Source organism: Oncorhynchus keta, chromosome 11 (genome assembly GCF_023373465.1).
Source record: "Oncorhynchus keta strain PuntledgeMale-10-30-2019 chromosome 11, Oket_V2, whole genome shotgun sequence".
Taxonomy (NCBI): Eukaryota; Metazoa; Chordata; class Actinopteri; order Salmoniformes; family Salmonidae; genus Oncorhynchus; species Oncorhynchus keta.
Window position 1 is genome coordinate 40,608,761 of NC_068431.1, and position 23,378 is coordinate 40,632,138.

At 40.0% G+C, this 23,378-nt stretch overlaps 1 protein-coding gene across 1 annotated transcript in view; it reads right to left on the reverse strand.

The window, feature by feature from the left end:
• Nucleotides 1–20,526, reverse strand: part of LOC118390269 (ephrin-B1-like) — a 79,056-nt gene extending 58,530 nt beyond the window's left edge. Inside the window, exon 1 of the mRNA XM_035780660.2 lies at nt 19,392–20,526. Within this exon, the coding sequence (XP_035636553.1) occupies nt 19,392–19,510 (119 nt within the window). The 5' untranslated portion in view covers nt 19,511–20,526. The remainder of the gene's footprint in view (nt 1–19,391) is intronic.
• Between the last annotated feature and the right edge of the window lie 2,852 nt (nt 20,527–23,378).

Sequence of the window (23,378 nt, forward strand, 5' to 3'; positions counted from 1 at the left end):
GCGTGGATATTGTTCCCTGTATCAAATAACTATTAGGATTTGGGCATGTGTGTTAGTTGCTTTGGTATGGCAGATGTTGAGCTAACGGAGCTGTTTGAGGTGTCAACTGCTCAAACTCTCCCCACTCTTCAAAAACACAGCAGTCAACCGTGAAAATATTGTTCCTTTGTGTAAGGAGTCCATCGAGTTACTTGCCTTTTCCTTAGACTTACAATACATCGGTCAGTTTATATAATAAAGTGTAATTTCCCCTACAGCTACGCATGTGCACCAGCCTGCACTCATGACAAATGCACCAAGACTAATTGCTTTAAGTTTTAGTGTGGAGAAAATTCTAACTCAAAAAGTAGGTTAAATCAGTAACTGGAGCATACATTTCTTTACACAGAATCTCAAATCAGTAAATCAGCTTCCCACCATTACTATAACATTCGATGTCCCTCCTAACAATGGTTGTCAAGCAATCAAGTTCCAGCCAATACAGTCAGAGGATAACCATGACCACTCTATTGAAACAACTTGCTTGAAAACTCGGAATTGAAATGTTTTGTGCGTATTACTGTTTACGTTACAAGCATTACTGAGGCAAGATGATATAACGTGCATATATTTTGCTGCTATTATGCAAAACAGGCTTCAAAGATGCATAGCCTGGGGTTTCTCAGTCATATTTCACTTCAGAGTGCCTTCAAAAGTTTTTAATCTGCCAGATCCATAAAGGCCATTCTGTTGGGAGGAAGCTGTGTCTTGTGTCACAGCCTCATCATCAGTCAGAGCCTTGGCGCGGTGACTTGCAGCCACACTGTAACCTCACTGCAGGCAGACAATGACCCATTCCCCCAGAGGAGTACCTGGTCTCCAGACAATGTCATTCATTTTAATGTGAAAGGCCACACTGGGAGGAATTTCAATATGGCTTTGTGTGGACTTCATTGTCCCCTTTTCTTTCTGAAACTTTAACCTGACAGCTCACCGCCTCTTCTCAAAACAAATGCTTTTGTTTGCAGGATTAATTCTCTATTGATGTGCCTGCATTGTCTTCAATATTTTCCAATGTCCCTGACTGTCAGGCAGTGTTGGGGAGTAGTGAACTACATGTAGTTCAACTAGTAATTTAATTACATTTTGCAGTAGCTTGGTGGTGGTTGAACTAAATTCAAATCTCTGTATTGTTTTTTAGTATTTACATTACTTTTTTCAATGTAGTGGTGTAGCAAACTACTGGAACTACACACCATATTTTTGCTAAGAGAAAGGAAAATATGGATAAAGTAGGGAAGAATGTTTTCTTTTTCGGCATCAGACCTGCCTAAATCTCACTTGAATCATCGTTTTTGTGTTTAATAGGCCAAATGACATATTCTGTTGACATCTGACACCAGAGTGACCTGTTCTTGCAATTTGTAGTGAATGATAATTTTTCACAAATCTCCAAGAATCAAAAATTTGTTTGCATACTTTGACCTTGAAGTGTATATATTTAAGGATAACTTCAGTGTAGCTTAACTTCTTTCAGTCTGAAGTAATTGGTAGCTTGGTAAACTATATTTTCAGAGTAGCTAACACAACACTGCAGTTAGGTCAAATAATTACATCAGAGTCATAAAAAGAGAACTTGCCAAAAATCTGACTTTTTCCATCAATCAAAATAATTCATTAAATGGACCTCAAATCCCACTTGCTTTAAGCCACTAAGGATATAACTGAAGCCTAACAGAATGTGTATGAAGCTCAAAACCACTATTCTCAGAATGTAAAAAAATATATATATATTTATATATAACACACCTACTCATTCAAGGGTTTTCTTTATTTTTACTATTTTCTACATTGTAGAATAATAGTTAAGACATCAAAACAATGAAATAGCACATATGGAATCATGTAGTAACCACGCAAGGAAGCATTCTCTCGCGCTCGTTTTAGGAGGCTGCTAAGGAACCTGTGCACACACAGAGAAAAAACAACCCCCGTTTCTCCTATTTTTGACACATTTTAGGCAAACTATAGACCGCCCATAGCAGATGATTTGTAGTGCATATAACTTTTGACCATGTGGATGTAACGAACCGGTCAAAAGATTGGAAACATCTACTCATTCAAGGGTTTTTCTTCATGTTTACTATTTTCTACATTTTAGAATAATAGTGGAATCATGTAGTAACAAAAAAAGTGTTATATTTTCGATTTTTCAAAGTAGCCACCCTTTGCCTTGATGACAGCTTTGCACATTCTTGTCATTCTCTCAACCAGCTTCATGAGGTCGTCACCTGGAATGCATTTAAATTCAAATGTGTGCCTTGTGAAAAGTTAATTTGTGAAATGTCTTTCCTTCTTAATGCTTTTGAGCCAATCAGTTGTGTTGTGACAAGGTAGTGGGGGTATACAGAATATAGCCCTATGTGTTAAAAGACCAAGTCCAAATTATGGCAAGAACAGCTCAAATAAACAAAGAGAAATGACAGTCCATCATTACTTTAATACATGAAGGTCAGTCAATCCGGAACATTAAGAACTTTGAAAGTTTCTTCAAGTGCAGTCGCAAAAACCATGAAGCTGGCTCTCATGAGAAACACCACAGGAAAAGAAGACCCAGAGTTAGCTCTGCTGCAGATTATAAGTTCACTAGAGTTAATTGCACCTCAGATTGCAGCCCAAATAAATGCTTCACAGAGTTCAAGTAACAGACACATCTCAACATCAGCAGTTCAGAGAAGACTGCGTGAATCAAGCCTTCATGGTCGAACTGCTGCAAAGAAACCACTACTAAAGGACACAAATAATAAGAAGAGACTTGCTTGGGCCAAGAAACACAAGCAATGGCATTAGACTGGTGGAAATCTGTCCTTTGGTCGGATGAGTCCAAATTTGAGATTTTTGGTTCCAATCGCCATGTCTTTGTGAGACGCAGAGTTGGTGAACAGATGATGTCATTGTGTGTGGTTCCCACCGTGAAGCATAGAAGAGGAGGTTTGATGTTGTGGGGGTTCTTTGCTGGTGACACTGTTGTTGATTTATTTAGAAGTCAAGGCACAATTAACCAGCATGGCTACTACAGCATTCTGCAGCAATACGCCATCCCATCTGGTTTGCGCTTTGTGGGACATTTGTTTTTCAACAGGACAATGACTCAAAACACCTCCAGGCTGTGTAAAGGCTATTTGACCAAGACGGAGAGTGATGGAGTGCTGCATCAGATGACCTGGACTCCACAATCACCCGATCTCAACCCAATTGAAATGGTTTGGGATGAGTTGGACCACAGAGTGAAAGAAAAGCAGCCAACAGGTGCTCAGCATAGACTGCTGGAAAAGCCTTCCAGGTGAAGCTGGTTGAGAGAATTCAAAGCTGTCATCAAGTGTGCAAAGCTGTCATCAAGAAGAATCTAAAATATATTTTGATTTGTTTAACACTATTTCTAGTTACTAAATGCTTGCATATGTGTTATTTCATAGTTTTGATGGTCTTCACTATTATTCTAAAATGTAGAAAATAGTAAACAAAGAAAAACCCTTGAATGATTAGGTGTTTCCACACTTTTGACTGGTACTGCACATCCACATGGTCAAAAGTTATATGCACTACAAATCACCTGCTATGGGCCCTCTATAGTTTTTCGAAAATTTGTCAAAAATGGGAGAAACGGGGATTGTTTTTTCTCTGTGTATTCGCAGATTCCTTAGCAGCCTCCTATAAAGAGTGGGAGAGAATGCTTCCAGGCGTGGGGCTATTGAGCTGGCCTCTCCAGCTGCCAGGCCACTCGGCGGTTTGAGGGTCCGCCAATCCTAGGGAGCTGTGGCGTTAACAGCGTGACTTTTAATCCCCCCCAACTCTGTGCAGTGGACTAGGGAATCCTTTCATGCTGGTCATTCACATAGCAACGCCTCGAGAGGGCTTTGAGGAGCCCCAGTAGAATGGGTTAAAGGTGGCATGGAGAAAGCCCTGGCTTACAGACACATTGGATCACTAGCCTTTGTAGAGCTGGACGGAGAGACAAAGGAGAGAGGAAAACCTCAGCGTAGCTCAAGATGGCTCCCATCTGATGTGTACACTCAGAGCGGGAGAAAAATCAGGTTTATGAAATGTGAACGATTTGGCTATTTGTCACTGTCAGGGCCTATGGTTATAATCACTATGTCTGTGTTACGCAATTTCTGCTGTGTAATTTCTCTCATTACACACAGTGGAAATTAAAGGGTCTGTTTCATAATTAATAATACAATGTATTCTAGCAAAAAAGTACATCTGGCGCAGCGACACACTTACAGAGGACTAGGCCCAGCAGGCCCATGGCATCAGCCATTTAGTTAAATCTGCTTTGAAACGCCGGTTCTAATGGGCTTTGAACTGGCTGTCACACCCATCCGTTCCAGAGCCAGGGACTAGATCTGGAATGCAGCGAGACACAAGGGTTTCCCTACTGTTGTCTTCTCCATGAAGGAGATCAAACCACTCTTTGGGATCCTGCTCAACACATAGGTGTAACTAATGGAGAAAGATCCAATCAGAGTCTTTGTCTGTGTGTGTGTGCTCTCCGAAGTATTGAGGATATAACAACGTTGATCCTAAGATAAAAGATAACACAAGAAGAGACATAGCATGTCTACACATTACCATACCTTTAGTCGTCCTTATTACGAAACGTTTCAAAGCATGTTTTAAGAAAACCTCTGTACACTATTAACACAGACCACCTGTTGCAAACTGTGATACTGCTGCAAACTGTGAATGCAAAAACGATTATATTGTTGAAGCCCTCAGAGACAGAGAGCACATTGTTAGGGGAGCCATATGCATTTATGGAAAGCAATATCTGGATCCAAATCTCACAGTTGGTTGGGGCGATATGTGTACTGAGTTTCAAGGAGATTGTGTCTGGTGGAATACCCATTTGTGTGACCTATGCCTCTGATATCTAACATCTGTTCCTCTCTCCTTGTGCTACACAATCCTCATTCTGTACAGAAACCTCTCCGCCATTGTTGGTGCAAGCATGAGCTAGGCATGTAGAGCTGACCCCCCCCCCCCCAACCCCCATATCCCAAGCCCTTGATTATTTAGTAGAGTCCCATGAATGTTGTAGTTAACTTAGGAATGGTCATGGATCGAGTGTGCCAAACAATGGTATTCTTGTGGTGTTCAACAATGACTCAGCCAACTCTGCCAATAAATATAAACTCAATGGCTTTGAGTCAACTGTATGTAACGGCTGTGTCAAGAGATAGAAAAACACATGCATCCATTTTCTCATGAAACAAAATGTCAGTAATGAAAAATATAACCTTTCTGGCTATTTTCTTTCATTTTATATGGCTACCACTAATGTACTACACTTTTGAATTTGCCTTTCAAATTATGTCCAGGTGCTGTTTACATATGAGCACCTATGTAATGGTAACTGCTTTAGGGTCCAATCTGATGACGGATGTGCAACTATAGGACATTAACAGACAGCATTAATTATTAGTTGTCCCTTAAGCATTTGGGTATCTTTCGTTGCATTGGAGAGCTCAGTATTTCATTAAGAGGGCTGCGTATGCATGAGTCACTGCTAAGGAACTTTACAGCCAGACTGTCGACAGATTCCTAAAAGGATTCTGCACATACAAGTCACCACGTGAAAAAAAATAATTGTAACAGCTAGAAAATACATAATTACTGCAAGAGATTTGGGTTGTCCATTAACAGTTCATTTGTCTGTAAATCTCACTCCCCAGTGTAGCCCTGAGAAAACCCGGTGTAGCCCTGAGAAAACATGCTGTAAAACATTCCCCTGAATATTCCCTTTTCATGTATTGATTTAAATAAATAACGAGAAGGGAAAAGGCCACTTGGAGCGACCGGATCGGTCAGCTAGACTAGAGCACTCAGATACGAGAATGTGGCTCACATGAGAATGAAGCATCAATGTTCTCATAGACATAAGATGTAGGAACAGTTTATGGATTTTGTATGTATTCATTTCAAAATGTCTAAAACCATATCTAACAAAGGCTTTACTCAGGATCTCAGTTGCTCAAAATCAAGCCATCGATGGCTGCAAAAGGAAGCCTCAGACACCTGTCTAGACAAGTAGCTCCAGTGCATTCTAAAAGTAGAATATTAGAGTGCCTAATAACCAGTGTTTGTATTTATTAAGGATCCCCATTAAGGATCCCTGGGATCCAGCAACATTAAAGCAGTTATATACAATTTATAATATTACATGACATTACATTTCATAACACTTTTCACAACACATTAAGTGTGTTCCCTCCGACCACTACTCTACTACCACATATCTACAATACAAAATCCATTTGTATGTGTGTGTGTAGAGTGCATGTCTTATCATGTGTATGTGTGTCTGTGCCTGTGTGTGTGTGTCTTCACAATCCCTGCTGTTCCATAAGGTGTATTTTTTTCTCTTGATTCTACTGCTTGCATCAGATACCTGATGTGGAATAGAGTTCCATGTAGCCAAGGCTCTATGTAGTACTGTGCACCTCACATAGTCTGTTCTTGACTTGGGGATTGTCAAGAGACCTTTGGTGGCATGTCTTGTGGGGTTTGCATGGGTGTCTGAGCTGTGTGCCAGTAGTTCAAACAGACACCTCGCTGCATTCAGCATGTCAACACTTCTTACAAAAACAAGTAGTGATGAACTCAATCTCTCCTCCGCTTTGAGCCATGCATATTATTAATGTCAGCTCTCCGTGTACATTTAAGGGCCAGCCGTGCTGCCCTGTTCTGAGTCAATTGCAATTTTCCCTTTTTGTGGCACCTGACCACAAGACTGAACAGTAGTCCAAGTGCAACAAAACAAGAGCCTGTAGGTCATGCCTTGTTGATAGTGTTGTTAAAAAGGCAGACCAGCGCTTTACTATGGACAGACTTCTCCCCATCCTAGCTACCATTGTATCAACATGTTTTGACCATGATAGTTTACAATCCAGGGTTACTCCAAGCCGTTTAGTTACCTCAACTTACAATATTTACAATATTTAGTTGAGGTTTAGTGAATGATTTGTCCTAAATACAATGCTGTTAGTTTTTGAAATATTTAGGACTAACCTAATCCTTGCCTCCTATTCTGAAACTAACTGCAGCTCTTTGTTAAGTGTTGCAGTGATTTCACTCACTGTAGTAGCTGATGTGTATAAAATCTAATCCAATTTTATTTGTCACATGTCCCGAATACAACAGGTTTAGACCTTACCGTGAAATGCTTACTTACAAGCCCTTAACCAACAATACAGTTCAAGAAAGAGTAAAAAAGTACTTTTTTTTTTAATCAATCAAAAAGTAACAATACATTTACATAACAATAATGAGGATATATCAGGTGGTACCAGTACTGAGTCAATGTGCGGGGGTACAGGTTAGTCAAGGTCATTTGTAAAGTGACTATGCATACAGTGTAAAAACAAGGAGGGTCAATATATATAGTCTGGGTGGCCATTTGATTTGGCCATTAGTGCCGTGCTTGTTGAATGTCCTTCCCTGTAAGCATGCTGAAAGTCTTGTCAATTTGTTTACAGTAAAATGGCATTGTATCTGGTCAAACACAATTTTTTCCTACTGTTTACTAATGGTTGGTAACGAGCTGATTGGTTGGCTATTTGAGCCAGTTAAGGGGACTTTACTATTCTTGGGTAGTGGAATTACTTTTGCTTCCCTCCAGGCCTGAGGGCACACACTTTCAAGTAGGCTTAGATTGAAGATATGGCAAATAGGAATGGCAATATCGTCCGCTATTATCCTCAGTCATTTTACATCCAAGATGTCAGACCCCGGTGGCTTGTCATTGTTGAACAACAAAAAATGACCTCTTCCACACTCACTTTACAGAATTCAAAATTACAATGCTTGTCTTTCATAATTGTATCAGTTATACTTGGATGTGTAGTGTCAGTGTTTGTTGCTGGCATGTCATGCCTAAGTTTGCTAATCTTGCCAATCAGCATTAAAAAAAAAGCATTAAAGTAATTGGTAATATCAGTTGGTTTTGTGATGAATGAGCCATCTGATTCAATGAATGATAGAGCTGAGTTTGCCTTTTTGGCCAACATTTCATGTAAGGTGCTCCAAAGCTTTTTTACTATAATTCTTTATATCATACATCTTTGTTTCATTGTATAGTTTCTTATTCTTTTTATTCAGTTTAGTCACATGATTTCTCAATTTGCAGTACATTTGCCAATCGGTTGTGCAGCCAGACTTATTTGCCATTCCTTTTGCCTCATCCTTCTCAACCATACATGTTTTAAATTCCTCATCAATCCACAGGGATTTAACAGTTTTTCAAGTAATTGTCTTAACGGGTGCATGCTTATTAGTAACTGGAATAAGCAATTTCATAAATGTGTCAAGTGCAGCGTCTGGTTGCTCCTCATTACACACCACAGACCAACAAATATTTTTTGCAACAAACATAGGAATCACTACAAAACTTCTTGTATAACCTCTTATATACTATATTAGCCCCCAGCCTTTGGAACTTTGTCTTTCCTAGATATGGCTACTCCTGTAGATTGTGATCACTACATCAAATGGATTTGCATACTACTTTAATCTTTTCACAAGTGAGTGTCAAATATCTCTAACGGTCACCACAACATGAGTTGATTTAAGCATGTGATGTCAGAATTCATTCATTGTTCCAAAATGTGATTGTTAAGAAAAAGGACAGTTAGCACGCGCTTCCTCATTAACTACAGTGGGGCAAAAAAGTATTTAGTCAGCCACCAATTGTGCAAGTTCTCCCACTTAAAAAGATGAGAGGCCTGTCATTTTCATCATAGGTAAACTTCAACTATGACAGACAAAATTAGGGAAAAAAATCCAGAAAATCACATTGTAGGATTTTTAATGAATTTATTTGCAAATTATGGTGGAAAATAAGTATTTTAATGTCATCTGTTCTGAGCAAATTATTGATTTCATGAACCTTGTTTCTTAAGCTACATATGTTAACCTGAGCTATTTTTACCACTTTTTGGGGATGCCTTATTGTTGTTATTGCTTTACTGGAAAGTGTGGCAGAAGCAGACATGATCATGTTATTTATGTTTGTGCAGGTTGAGCTGCACACAGTGGACTTCCTACTAGGGACACTGCCTCAGTGGTTCATAGGCACATGATTACTGCATACATTAGCTGTAGGATCAGCAGAGCCGCCAGAGTCTCCCGTCTGTCCAGAGCCGCTAGAGTCTCCCGTCTGTCCAGAGCCGCTAGAGTCTCCCGTCTGTCCAGAGCCGCTAGAGTCTCCCGTCTGTCCTGAGCCGCTAGAGTCTCCCGTCTGTCCTGAGCCGCTAGAGTCTCCCGTCTGTCCTGAGCCGCTAGAGTCTCCCGTCTGTCCTGAGCCGCTAGAGTCTCCCGTCTGTCCTGAGCCGCTAGAGTCTCCCGTCTGTCTTGAGTCGCTAGAGCCGCCAATCTGTCCTGAGCCGTCAGTCAGCCAGGAGCTTCCAGAGCCGTCAGTCAGCCAGGACCTGCCAGAGCCGTCAGTCAGCCAGGACCTGCCAGAGCCGTCAACCAGCCAGGACCTGCCAGAGCCGTCAACCAGCCAGGAGCTGCCAGAGCAGTCAGCCAGCCAGGAGCGGCCAGAGCTGTCAGCCAGCCAGGAGCGGCCAGAACCGCCCTTCACTCCGGAGCTGCCGGAGTCTCCCGCCTGTAGGGCACTGCTGGATTCTCCCGCCTGTCCTGCGCTGCCGGAGTCTCCCGGCTGTCCGGCACTGCCAGAGTCTATCATCCTTTCGGGACCCGTGGCGTGGGTCCCCAGTCCAAGATCGGCGGCGAGGGTCGCCGCTCTAAAGAGGCCATGGAGGCGGGCTAAGAGGCGCACCAAAACTATGGTGAAGCGGGGTCCACATCCCGCGCAAGAGCCACCACCGCGGACAGACGCCCACCCAGACCCTCCCCTATAGGTTCAGGTTTTGCGGCCGGAGTCCGCACCTTTGGGGGGGGGGGGTACTGTCACGTTCTGACCTTTATTTTCCTTTGTTTTGTCTTTATTTAGTATAGTCAGGGCGTGAGTTGGGGTGGGCAGTCTGTTTTGTGTTTCTATGTTTTTCTATTTCTGTGTTCGGCCTAGTATGGTTCTCAGAGGCAGGTGTCGTTAGTTGTCTCTGATCGAGAATCATACTTAGGTAGCCTGGGTTTCACTGTTGGTTTGTGGGTGTTTGTTTCAGTGTCTGTGTTTTTCACCACACGGTACTGTTTCGGTTTTGTTATTTCACATATTCGTTTATTGTTTTTGTATTTCATAGTGTTCAGTGCTTTTGTTAACACTTACCACGCTGCATCTTGGTCCGATCCTTACTCCTCTTCAGATGAAGAGGATGAAATCTGCCGTTACACTTCTTATAAAAATGTGAGGTCGACCGATTAATCAGACTGGCCGATTAAGTTTTCATAACAATCGGAAATCGGTATTTAACTAGGCAAGTCCGTTAAGAACACATTCTTATTTTAAATGACGGCCTAGGAACGGTGGGTTAACTGCCTTGTTCAGGGGCAGAACGACAGATTTTTACCTTGTCAGCTCAGGGATTCAATCTTGCAACCTTTAACTAGTCCAACGCTCTAACCACCTGCCTCACGAGGAGCCTGCCTGTTACACGAATGCAGTAAGAAGCCAAGGTAAGTTGCTAGCTAGAATTAAACCTATCTTATAAAAATGTATCAATCATAATCACTAGTTATAACTACACATGGTTGATGATATTACTAGTTTATCTTGCGTGTCCTGTGTTGCATATAATCGATGCGGTGCGCACTCGCAAAAAAGGACTTGAATGCAAGTATATATTTTTAAACCTGCATATTTAGCTAAAAGAAATTCAGGTTAGCAGGCAATATTAACCAGGTGTAATTGTGTCACTTCCCTTGCATTCATTGCACGCAGAGTCAGGGTATATGCAACAGTTTGGGCCGCCTGGCTCATTGCGAACTAAGTTGCCAGAATTGTACGTAATTATGACGTAATATTGAAGGTTGTGCAATGTAACAGGAATATTTAGACTTATGGATGCCATCCGTTAGATAAAATACAGAACGGTTCCATATTTCACTGAAAGAATAAACGTTTTGTTTTCGAAATGATAGTTTCCGTATTCGACCATATTAATGACCTAAGGCTCGTATTTCTGTGTGTTATTATGTTATAATTAAGTCTATGATTTGATAGAGCAGTCTGACTGAGCAATAGTAGGCATCAGCCGGCGAGTAAGCATTCATTCAAACAGCACTTTTGTGCGTTTTGCCAGCAGCTCTTATGACTTCAAGCCTATCAACTCCCAAGATTAGGCTGGTGTAACCGATGTGAAATGGCTAGCTAGTTAGCGGGGTACGCGCTAATAGCGTTTCAAACGTCACTCGCTCTGAGACTTGGAGTAGTTGTTCCCCTTGCTCTGCATGGGTAACGCTGCTTCGAGGGTGGCTGTTGTCGATGTGTTCCTAGTTTGAGCCCAGGTAGCGGTGAGCAGAGGGATGGAAGCTATAATGTTACACTGGCAACACTAAAGTGCCTATAAGAACATCCAATAGTCAAAGGTATATGAAATACAAATCGTATAGAGAGAAATAGTCCTATAATGCCTATAATAACTACAACCTAAAACTTCTTACCTGGGAATATTGAAGACTCATGTTAAAAGGAACCACCAGCTTTCATATGTTCTCATGTTCTGAGCAAGGAACTTAAACATTAGCTTTCTTACATGGCACTTTTACTTTCTTCTCCAACACGTTGTTTTTGCATTATTTAAAACAAATTGAACATGTTTCATTATTTATTTGAGGATAAATTAATTTTATTGATGTATTATATTAAGTTAAAATAAGTGTTCATTCAGTATTGTTGTAATTGTCATTATTATAAATACATTTTTTTTTTTAAATTGGCCGATTAATCGGTATCGGCTTTTTTTTGGGGTCCTCCAATAAATCGGTATCGGCATTGAAAAATCATAATCGGTCGACCTCTAATAAAAATAGCTTTGCTTGCAGACGGTATCAAAATTGTCAATGAATGTTACACATACAGAGCTGCAGTATAACTGCCAGTTGTGGAGGGCTAAAAGTCTGCTGAAACATTCAATGCTACAATTTAGGGAGGGCACAGGGACATATACTATGGGGAGTTTGTTGGTGTCAAGCAGAGATCCAATCAGTTATTTAAAATCCATCTTCAGCTGTTCTGAGCTGCCTGTAATTGAATCAGAGTCAATTTCCTGATGCAGGTTTAAATTGTTTGGGAGCAGTTTACTGATGTCCTGTACTCGTGCTCCTGGATAGCACAAAGTTTTGCTCCAAGAACTGAGACATTTCTCACCATTGAACTGCCCAATACAACGGACCGAGAAGGGGTTGAAGAAATCTGCTCATTCCTACACCTCACACAATTCGTGGAACCTTTCACAGGCCCACAAGAAGCAGGATAGCATACGCCCGCAGCTCCCGGGCAATAGGTCCAGACCTCCCACAGCAGGCAGTGCCCTGATAGATCCAGAGAGAAGAAAAGGAGCTGGACTTGCTGCTGGATTCAGCCTAGTTGGAGTCAGCGAAGCCGTCGCAGACATAGGTAGTCCCAGCGATGAAGGCGCAGTTAGATCAGGCACCAGGGCAGCGAAGCTATTCCTCATGTCAATCTGCTCCAGACCTCTCGCAGGCATTCCAGTCCGCTTAGCAGCATGCCGCTACCTTCGTTTTCCACGACTTGTGACATGGGACCAGCGCTGATTGGAACAATCCTCTTGCTGTTCTCCGTCTACTCCACTGCAAGATGGAAGAGGAGAAGCAGATGGAGACGACTTCCTTGGCAGGCAAGTTACAGGTAGTATAGACCATTCGGATAGGGACAGATGACGAAGTGGGGATACATCCATTAAGCCCGAGTGGCATCCAGCCACAGGAGTTGAGAGAGAAGTTCCAATTTGCGTTTTCCCCCATAAGTTCACACAGAATTGAAATTTGCTTGCTAAGGATAGCCACCTCATTCCGCAAGCAAACAACTGCTGCATTGAAACTCCGGATTGTCAATATTGTCCTGGAAAAGAGCGTAATAAACACAGCTGCTACAGCGCTGGAGACGTTCGTTAGCTATTCCAGGCGAAGCAGGCTCCATTGCAACCTAGCTAGCTGGCTAGTAAGTAGCAGATGTTGCAGGCCTGGGCAACTCCAGTCCTCGGGGGCCTGATTGGTGTCACACTTTTGATCCAGCCCCAGCTAACACACCTGACTCCAATAATCAACTAATCATGATCTTTAGTTAAAAAAATGCAATTAATATAAAAACAGGTGTGTTTGCTAGGGATAGGGCCCCCAAGGACTACTGAAATTGCCCAGGCCTGTAAGAGGGTTGGAGTTGTTACTCCAACAAGGTCACATTATCTATTACTCATTACTTATTTTAACAGTAACAAATTACTTTACTTATCACTTCATGGGAAAAGTGATTAGTTACAATACTCTTTATATTACTTTTGCCTTACACCCCAAAAGGTTGCTCAATGTAAACAACATTACAGAGTTAGGATCTTAATTTGTGCCAGTTTGCTACAGCAGTAATATAATTCTGCAGCAACAGGAAAATATAATTATTGTGTGGATTATAATTTATGGACATTTGTGTTGTGAGGTTGATAGATTTTGTTGTTAGGGCAAATCAAGTGGTACTTTATAAGCCTTTTTAAGACTCAAAAACACTCAAATGTTGCATTTCCTGTGTGCAGTAAAATTCTCAGCATCAAGAAAATTATCAAATTAAGATCCTACATCTCTACATTATGTAGGACTATTCTACCGTGGATAAGGGCAGAATTTCCTCTACAACATACCCAGTTACAAGCTTGTTCAGCTCCCCCCGGGTTACAGCCTGTCCTCCAGAACTATTCAAATCAAACCTTGGTTGTTTGGATGAGGTAGGCCTAAAGACATCTTCAGCAGCAGTGGTCAGGCCTCAGGGATCTTTCGCTACAAGTTTTGTCTTGCTTTTAATATGATGCTTCAAAAGATTTGGAAGATGTGTTTCTAGCAGTGGAGAGCACAGTTTATATTTCACAGTTATATTCTTGTCATTTTATCCTCCTACCAAATCAAAGTAATGGGAGTAACCCAACCCAACACTTCTGCCATGTTTAATCTCCCTCACTAAAGCAGTTAGTAGTAATGTGTGAGTGTTAACAGGAACTTGGTGAGAGGACATCAAACTCAGGTTGAAAACAATTAGAATCGGGGGCGGGGGATTTTTTAAAATTGCGCCAACAGAGAGGGAATAATAATCTTCAAAAATATTTATTTGGATCAATAACTAATAGGAAGGGAATGATAACAAAAGTAACAATGAACTATCTGTGATCAGTAACTGTAATATTATTACTCAAATTGGAACAGTACTCCATTATATTACTTGTTACCACAAAAACTTATATTATTTCTGTAACGGGTTACTTTGTAATGCGTTAACCCCGACACTGCTAATGACTGACTGCTTTTACTTTCCTTTCATTCTTGAACTAAGCCGCCCTGAGGTGGCTCTAAGTCTCTCCTCTTTGTGATGGGGTCTGGGTTTCTGTGAAACGTTATCAAAACCAGCGTGAAGGGATGAGGCCAGGAGGAGAACAAAACCACTCCTGTGACACTTCTCAAAGGAATCTCTTTCTTGTGTAAACTACGGCTGAAACCTAGGGAGCAGGGGCATGGGTGGGTTTATTAAAGGCTGGAGGGTTGGCACAGCCTATTTAAACAGTGACAGAGTTAATCTCTAGACTGTCACTTTTAATCACAGGAGCATTGATCATGATGGCACAGTCAGGCAAAGCTCGAGCTACTTCACTTGGCTCTAATGCATTAAACACACAGGCCACTCGATATTTGCTCAATTTATCATACACTGCTGAATCTTCCGACCAAGCTAGATCTGTAATTGTCTGTATGGAAGGCCATGTGACTTTGTGGGAACAATTAAAACACAAATCAATATCAATTTTCTCTCCCGTTTTACAATGTGATGTCAAACTGTTGACATAAGCATAGACCAGTTACTGCAGACAGTCCCTCGTGTCGGTCTTCACAGAGTGAGAATTCCGAGGTTTCACCCCTCTTAAAGATAACTTCAATAACACATGAGCTGAGTGGTTAAAACATTAACTGACTGGTGTCTCCCTTCTCTTTTTTTGTCTCCACTTGTTTTTCCTTGAGGAATTAAATCAGGGATTTGTTGAATTACCTAAAGCTGGAGGGTCTTATTTCAAGATTGCGCAAACAAAAATAATACTCCCTGGCTTTAACAGGCAAAGATCATTTCTGAATCATTGGCAACAGTATAATTATGGTATGAAGTGCACCATCAAATGGAATGAAACTGCTTTCAAACTTATTTTTTTCTTAACAGCTATCTTCGTGTTGTCCTATCATAACTTCTGTGAGAAGACCTTTCAGAAAATGCCCTCATGAAGATATTATAAAACTATTACTGTTTGCATGTAAGTGCAAGTTGTCTAAAAGCTTACCATTGCCTGTAATTCACATGTGCCAATGGTTAAACACAACAAATATAGTCTCTTGACGACATACAGTAGGCCTGACTGGCCACCACCTGCTTGGGTCTGTCAGACACCGAACTCATAATCTTGGAAATTACAAGGCCAGAATTACATTACAAGGCCAGAATTACATATTGTTCTCACAAGGGAGAGAGATGGCAGGGTAAATGTATGAGATTTAGCAGTGATGGGTCTCAAAAGCTGATAGACGTACTACATGTAGGATGCTTTAAGTGACAAATGACTATATTCTTTCTCATTGTTTTTGTGAGATACCAGTCCCAGCCTAACATGGGAATTGCTATACCACACTATATTATAAGATGACAAATATGATTTCAAGTATATTTTCTAAGGCTATCACATGCATAACAAAATAAATACAAGTTTGTCATAATATATTTGATTGTGCTTTGAAAAAATTAATGGTAGATCTGTTGTAAATGCAAGTAAATCTATATTAAGTTAATAGTGAGCTCAATTCTGAGATTTTCAATTACCTCATTTTATTCCATCCTGAGAGATTAGAGAGAAGCAGGTTTGTTCAATATCAATAAATCCAATTACAGCTATTTCCCCCTTGCAAACACTCCATTTAGCTGCTGTCTCAGGAGAGAGAAAAAGCTCAAATAATATATACAGTTATCTATCCTTCTTGCATAAGAAACAGCAGGTTGCTATCTAGCTAGCTAGATAGCTAACATGACTAGCTAGCGAAAAAAAATGTGTTATCAAACCAGAAAATAGAGTGTCACGAGTAGTTTAAAACTGCCCGTGACAGGCGCACGAATCAACGGCAGAAAGAAAAAGCATAACTCTGTTAATATTGGGCATAACTTTCACCTGATTTTGGTTAGAGGCACACAGTCTTCAGCTATGTAAAGGAGGAAGCAAGCATTGACTAGCTGTGTTCCATGTTGTGTTCTGCATGTGTGTTGAAGAAATGGAGATGCGATTAACAGCGGCAAAGAAATGATGGTGGTAAACATGTCAAGCGTTAACTTTGACAGCCCTAATTTGAATGTTTAAATTAGAAGTCTGCAAGAAACAACTTGTCCAAAATGTTAACAGTATCTTAAAATGTTGGCTTGTGACCAAAGAACAACAGCTTTTAAGTGCATTCATCTTTGTATTCTGTCTAGAGTTCACACTTTTAAGCATTCTGTCTACCACAAGCTTTTCCTCATGTGCTCAATCACCATCTCTGCTTTTTATGATGTACAAGTTTGGTCTCTGCATCTCAGTAGGCCTATCTACATGTTTCAGTGTGACTTCATGATTCATGTGATTAAATGAAAGGAACGCTCTTCTTTAAGTTTATAGCTGTAACGGTGTGGGCTAGCCAAGCCAGAGGTCTGGTACTGGTGAGAATTCAGCAGACAGTGTGGCTGAAGTGTATAAGACTCAATGTGGTAGACCGTCTGCATAACTTTAATGAGGCAAAATAATAAAGAGCCGGAGAAGGGAATGGTGGCAACCCAAAAACATTTCTGTTAGTCTGTTAATCTGAACAAGCAACAGAAATACTGAGTGCCAAAGTAAAAGACCATTTGAGTGAACATTGACAGAGAAGTGAAGTATCCCATTGAGAAAAATGTAAATCATAAAATCATACAATATAATAATTAAAGTAATAACCAGTGCTTTTGAAACATACTAACAACCAATATTATATACCAGGGGAATTTGCGTGAATGTGTTAATTTTTTTGAAAAATGTGGAAATCACAAAATCATACAATATAATAATTAAAGTAATAACCAGTGCTTTTGAAACATACTATCAGCCAATATTTTATACCAGGGGCATTTCCATGAATGTGTCTTCTTCAACAAACATGTGTGGGCTCTGCTCATTATCTGAGAACTGAAGTTTGAGTTTATATCCACACTGGAACTAATCCCAACTACTGACAACTTTGGCATACAATATCTTGATACAAAATGGCTGCTGCATTACAATTCAAAAACTACAGCTGCAGTTGGAGCAAACTTAGTCTGCACCAATTCAGCAAAATAAACGTTGTGCCTCTGTATAAAATTAATTATTTTAGTTCATACATTGGAAAGACAATCTATATTTTATGTTTTGAGGTAGGATTCTCTGGTGGTGCAGTCCTGCATTTGTTTGTGTGAATTCAATTTATAACAAATCAACAAAAAAAATGTTATGGCTTTATGAACATGAGCATGCCCTCATGTCCAGATAGATCTGTAATCAGCTTTTAAGTGCCTGTCTGCACTCTCGATGACCTAACTACAAGCATTGTAGAGGTAGGAAGAGCAAAGCATCACCCCTTGGTGGGGTAAGTAAACAAACATTAACTTACTTGAGAAAACAGCCACCAACTGTTTTAAAACAACATAGTCTTTATTTTAACAAATGGTTTACGGCAATTGAAGTCTTGTCTTTTACGTTGTTCAGTGTCGTGACTTCTTTTAGACTATGTACTGATGAGTGAACAAGGCCAGGACTAGGCCACTTCACTTGTCTACATCCACAGCTGGTGTTTAAATCCTGAATATTGAGTCCCTTGGTAACTCCTTTCAATAATAATAGAGATGTGTTCTGAACATTTCACATTTTGAAGAGATTATTATAAAATGTGTGATTCACCTTATCAGCCCATATACTGTACTTATATGCACTATACATAACTCTGCTACCTTCTGGTACCACAACTTTTCCCCCTTATATTAATGAAATGTTGAATTGAAGGGATTTTGCCAAAACGTTTTATATGTATGTATGTATATATATATATATATATATATATATATATATATATATATATATATATATGTATTTTTATATGTATATGTATATGTATGTATGTATATACATATAAAAATACACATATATATACATACATACATACATACATACATACATACATACATACATACATACATACATACATATGTATATATATATATGTGTGTGTTATTTTCTACACTGTAGACAGACAGAGACCGCAACAGCGAAACACTTAATATAATCTATTGAAGACGAGGTAATATTAATAATTCCAGGACTAACTTGGATTGAAATACAAATATATAGACATTTGATATATATTAATCTAGATCAAATAACAAAATAACATTTAAAGGCCTACATATTCTAAAAGCAAAAGTCCCTGTTACTCTCTGAGGACTAAAAGTTGGGATGTTATCTTAGGCAATGTGTCTACCCTCAAAGCCAGAAAGATATTGATTAAACTTGAAAAACACACTTATAAATGTGTCATTCCAGCCAGAGGAGAGCACCTGAAAACACATATGAGAGCACACACACCAACAGCAGTTGCTGCCTCTCCCTTGATTGTTGAGACCACTCTGCAGTAGAGATGCAGGCTACCCGTAAATGATGGGGCCTGGTTGATTCTAGCTGAAATTGGCACCTCATAAATGTTGGTTGGAAGTTGATTAATGGCAAACACGAGTTAATGAATCCTATCAAAAATAACCTATATGAAAGACATTTACCACAACATGTAGAAATCTATTAATGACTCACTAGGCAGAACTGAATGCTTATTGTTGTATTGTTTAAACTATGGCCTATATGATACATGCTATCAAACAATGTCTGGCTTTTTCCTATGATGCCTTCTTTCATATTGTTTTACAGCATGCGGTTTCATTCAACACTGTGTGAGTCTTCAGAGCCAGCACATCACAGAGTCCTGAATGTCATTCAGCGCAAACAGTAGTCGAAAACATGTCCTGGCGTCAATGCATATTTATTTCCATTAGCAAGCTTTACGCATGCTAATAGAATAACATAAGTATTCAGTGTTTTTTTCAATGCATGGTAATACAGTTTACGTCTTCTATAGACTAGATTAGCAAATTTAACACTTACTTGGGGTTTTGCGAGTTCCAAATCACCGATTCCAATGATTTGGCATAGGGCAACAGCGACCTGCACAAGACTGTCAAAATCCAAAGGTAGTACTTCCAATTGGAACCGGAGCCTGCCATTTCCACGCTTATTCAGTCAGGCAAATTAGTCAACGGCACGATGAAATCATTCGAAAATGTGGATACAGTATAAATCTCGCACAATTCTAGATCCCATTCACTAGTGTCGCATGTAGCCTAGCCTAGATTATACGTAAATCTACGTTGACGATAGAAAAATATTACCCAGCAATGAATATAATATATGAAATCGTATTTTCCCGTTTCGTGCAGGCTATGCAAGCAGAACAAGAGTATCTTGCAGGTGAGTGAGTCAATGTTCTGGATTCTTTATCTCATCACCTTACCGGTGTCGAATATATTTCTAAGGTAGGATATGCGCACGTTTAAACGCATTGATAGAACAAGTTTCTTGTTACTGGTCAGAAAATAATGTTGAATCCGGTAACAAGTGGAGTCTTCACCCACGAACCCGTACGCTGGAGTGCGTTTTGCGGTTGTTGATGCACATTTAACAAGCAGACTACAATAAATGTGACCCTTTTGTTATTGCTTCTTCAGTAAACATCTGTTTTGTCCAGTTGGTGCAACGGTGTCTTCTTGGTATGGTGAAGCCGTTGTCTATAGATACATCCATTTAATTTTTAGCGACTATTAAAAAAAAACGCTCTGACAGAAAATATTTTGCGTACCTCCAAAGTAGTCTACTCCATCAGTGTAGCAGCAGACTCAAAAACAGTCGCGATAAAATGCGTAAAATCCTTATTTCAGGTGGACATTAGGCTCCGATGCATTGAACTTAGAATCCACTTGAAATGTTACAGTCTAGTCTGCCTGTATATTGTGGACACCAACTCATGTTCGAAGTCCGCGCTGAACTGCTTCTTCCAAAGGGCATGAATAGTCTCTTAAACATCACGTCATTGATACGAGTGAGTAATCCAGTTCAGTATCTAAAAAAAAAACAGTTTGTAAATAAAGTGAAATATTGTGCCTATTTAACTTGAACTCGCAATGAATTTTAGCAGTGAAGGTTCCAGCGTACAGTGCACACCAAACTAGCATTCGATACTCATTTTTCGCACACACTGCTGAGTACGTAATGCAACGTTTAGATAGCCCTGGCCTTCTAACCAATCAAGGAAGCTTGGCGAAGTCCTCTCATTATTCAGTTGGTCAACATTCTCGTGACTGAAGATATTCAGGCATAGTGCAGCCTGGGTCTTTACAGTGAATACATTATAATTAAGAGATAATTATCTTTCTCAACATATGCACGGACTATGTTGTATAAATATGAATTGATTAGATATGGTGGCCTAGACTTGTCTCCACAATCAACAGGTAATATAGTATGCCTACATATGTTTTAACGTAGCAGTGCATGGTAAATGTATTATCAGATCTTGCTCACTACATGGGCTACTTATAAGATGTTTTGATAGAATCCAAAACATATATTTTTAAAATTTCGTTGATTCTCCCATTACAGATGGTAGTCTATTCTACGTGACTCTTGTAGGTCTAAGATGGCTTGCAATACTCATTTGACAATGTTGCCCTCTATTGGAATGGGTGGAAACGTTGTGGGGAAACAGAAAGCATTATCACGAGTGGATCTTGCTGGATCTATTCTGTTTCTATTCTATTATAGGCCTATTATGTTATATAATAAAACGTTTCCCTGCTTGTAATATATTTGATGCCTTTGAAGTGAAATTATGTTTAATATCAACGTTAGGGCAGCCTATTGTAAAGTCATTACTTGGTTATAGTCCGGCTTGCTCTTTCAAAACGTATTAACCAACTTTTTTTTACCAGTTATAATGTGTATTTAACATTTGTTATTGATTAATACATATCTCGATATGGTTCTAATGTAAACTATTTCTTGTTAAATCACATTTCAACACAAGCCTTAACCAAAGCTGCCTAGTAAGATTGTGCTTATACACCAAAAAACTCATTCTAAAAATGTAAAGTTAGAGCACAACTGTTTTCATAGTTGTGTTTCATGCCATGGTTAGCATTAGATGCATCTCTACAAAGTCAGGAATATGTGACCTTTTCATATTGCTGTAACTTCATCTATGGCAGGTCTCTAAAAATAACTAATTGCTCTAAACTAGATGTTTGATTGGTGACCTACTTACGATAGACACCTATATCAACTTTACATTGCAGTTTGCTTATTTGATATAACCTAATATCATGGCATGAGAGTAGACTATGTAGAAGTTTCTCCAACCTCCTTAACAAGGCAATTATTTCAACCTTTGGAATAAGGGAGGAAAAGACAAATAGGTCTTCATTTGAATATGACACTCATTGAAAATACCATTCAGGCATGTAGTGAAATGCTCCAGGAATCCAGCGGTATGATGTAGCAGACGATTGGCATGTGGCCAGGTTTAATTCCCAGATGTGGACACTACTGTTTTGTCCTTGAGAAAGGCACAGCTTCACTGAATATAATCAGCTGTATAGTTCTGTGTCAAGTATGAAATGCAGAGTTACTCTCAGATTGTAAGTGCCATCAACCAGACACATATTATAAATTGTTGTTTGTATGCATTTCAAGTCATGTTTGCCACCCAGTAAGAGGGAGATGGATGCAGCTAGTTGTCATCATTATATAATTATATATTATTTAATCTTTATTTAACTAGGTAAGTCAGTTAAGAACAAATTGTTATTTACAATGACGGCCTACCCCGGCCAAACCCGGACAATGCTGGGCCAATTGTGCGACGCCCTATGGGACTTCCAATCACGGCCGGATGTGATACAGCCTGGATTCGAACCAGGGACTGTAGTGATGCCTCTTGTGCTGAGATGCAGTGCCTTAGACCGCTGCGCCACAGGGGAAAATGTGTTTATTGATAAAAGATGGACTACATTTTAGTACTAAGAGGTGTGTTTGGACAGTTTTATGTTAGAGCTGACTGTTTAGACTGATGTTCTAAATACATATCCAATGAAAGGCAGCCACTGTGGCGAGATATTTTCATTTAGATCATTCTTGGCTATGGATTTCCCCTTGTGTTTTTACTGGTTATGGACTTAGACAGATGACCTCAACAACTGTCTGACATAGTACAGTCATGGCCAAAAGTTTTGAGAATGACACAAGTATTAATTTCCACAAAGTTTGCTGCTTTAGTGTCTAGATATTTTTGTCAGATGTTACTATGGAATACTGAAGTATAATTACAAGCATTTCATAAGTGTCAAAGGCTTTTATTGACAATTACATGAAGTTGATGCAAAGAGTCTATTTGCAGTGTTGACCCTTCTTTTTCAAGACCTCTGCAATCCGCCCTGGCATGCTGTCAATTAACTTCTGGGCCACATCCTGACTGATGGCAGCCAATTCTTTCATAATCAATGCTTGGAGTTTGTCAGAATTTGTGGGTGTTTGTTTGTCCACCCGCCTCTTGAGGATTGACCACAAGTTCTCAATGGGATTAAGGTCTGGGGAGTTTCCTGGCCATGGACCCAAAATATCAATGTTTTGTTCCCCGAGCCACTTAGTTATCACTTTTGCCTTATGGCAAGGTGCTCCATCATGCTGGAAAAGGCATTGTTCATCACCAAACTGTTCCTGGATGGTTGGGAGAAGTTGCTCTCAGAGGATGTGTTGGTACCTTAGGCAAAATGGAGAGTGATCCCCTCCCTTGGCTTAGTCCTGGACCTTCTCACTGACTTCCCTGTCGCATTCTTTATTCATGGCTGTGTTCTTAGGCAAAATTGTGAGTGATCCCACTCCCTTGGCTTAGAAGCAACACCACACATGAATGGTCTCAGGATGCTTTACTGTTGGCATGACACAGGACTGATGGTAGCGCTCACCTTGTCTTCTCCGGACAAGCTATTTCCCGGATGCCCAAACAATCGTAAAGGGAATTCATCAGAGAAAATGACTACC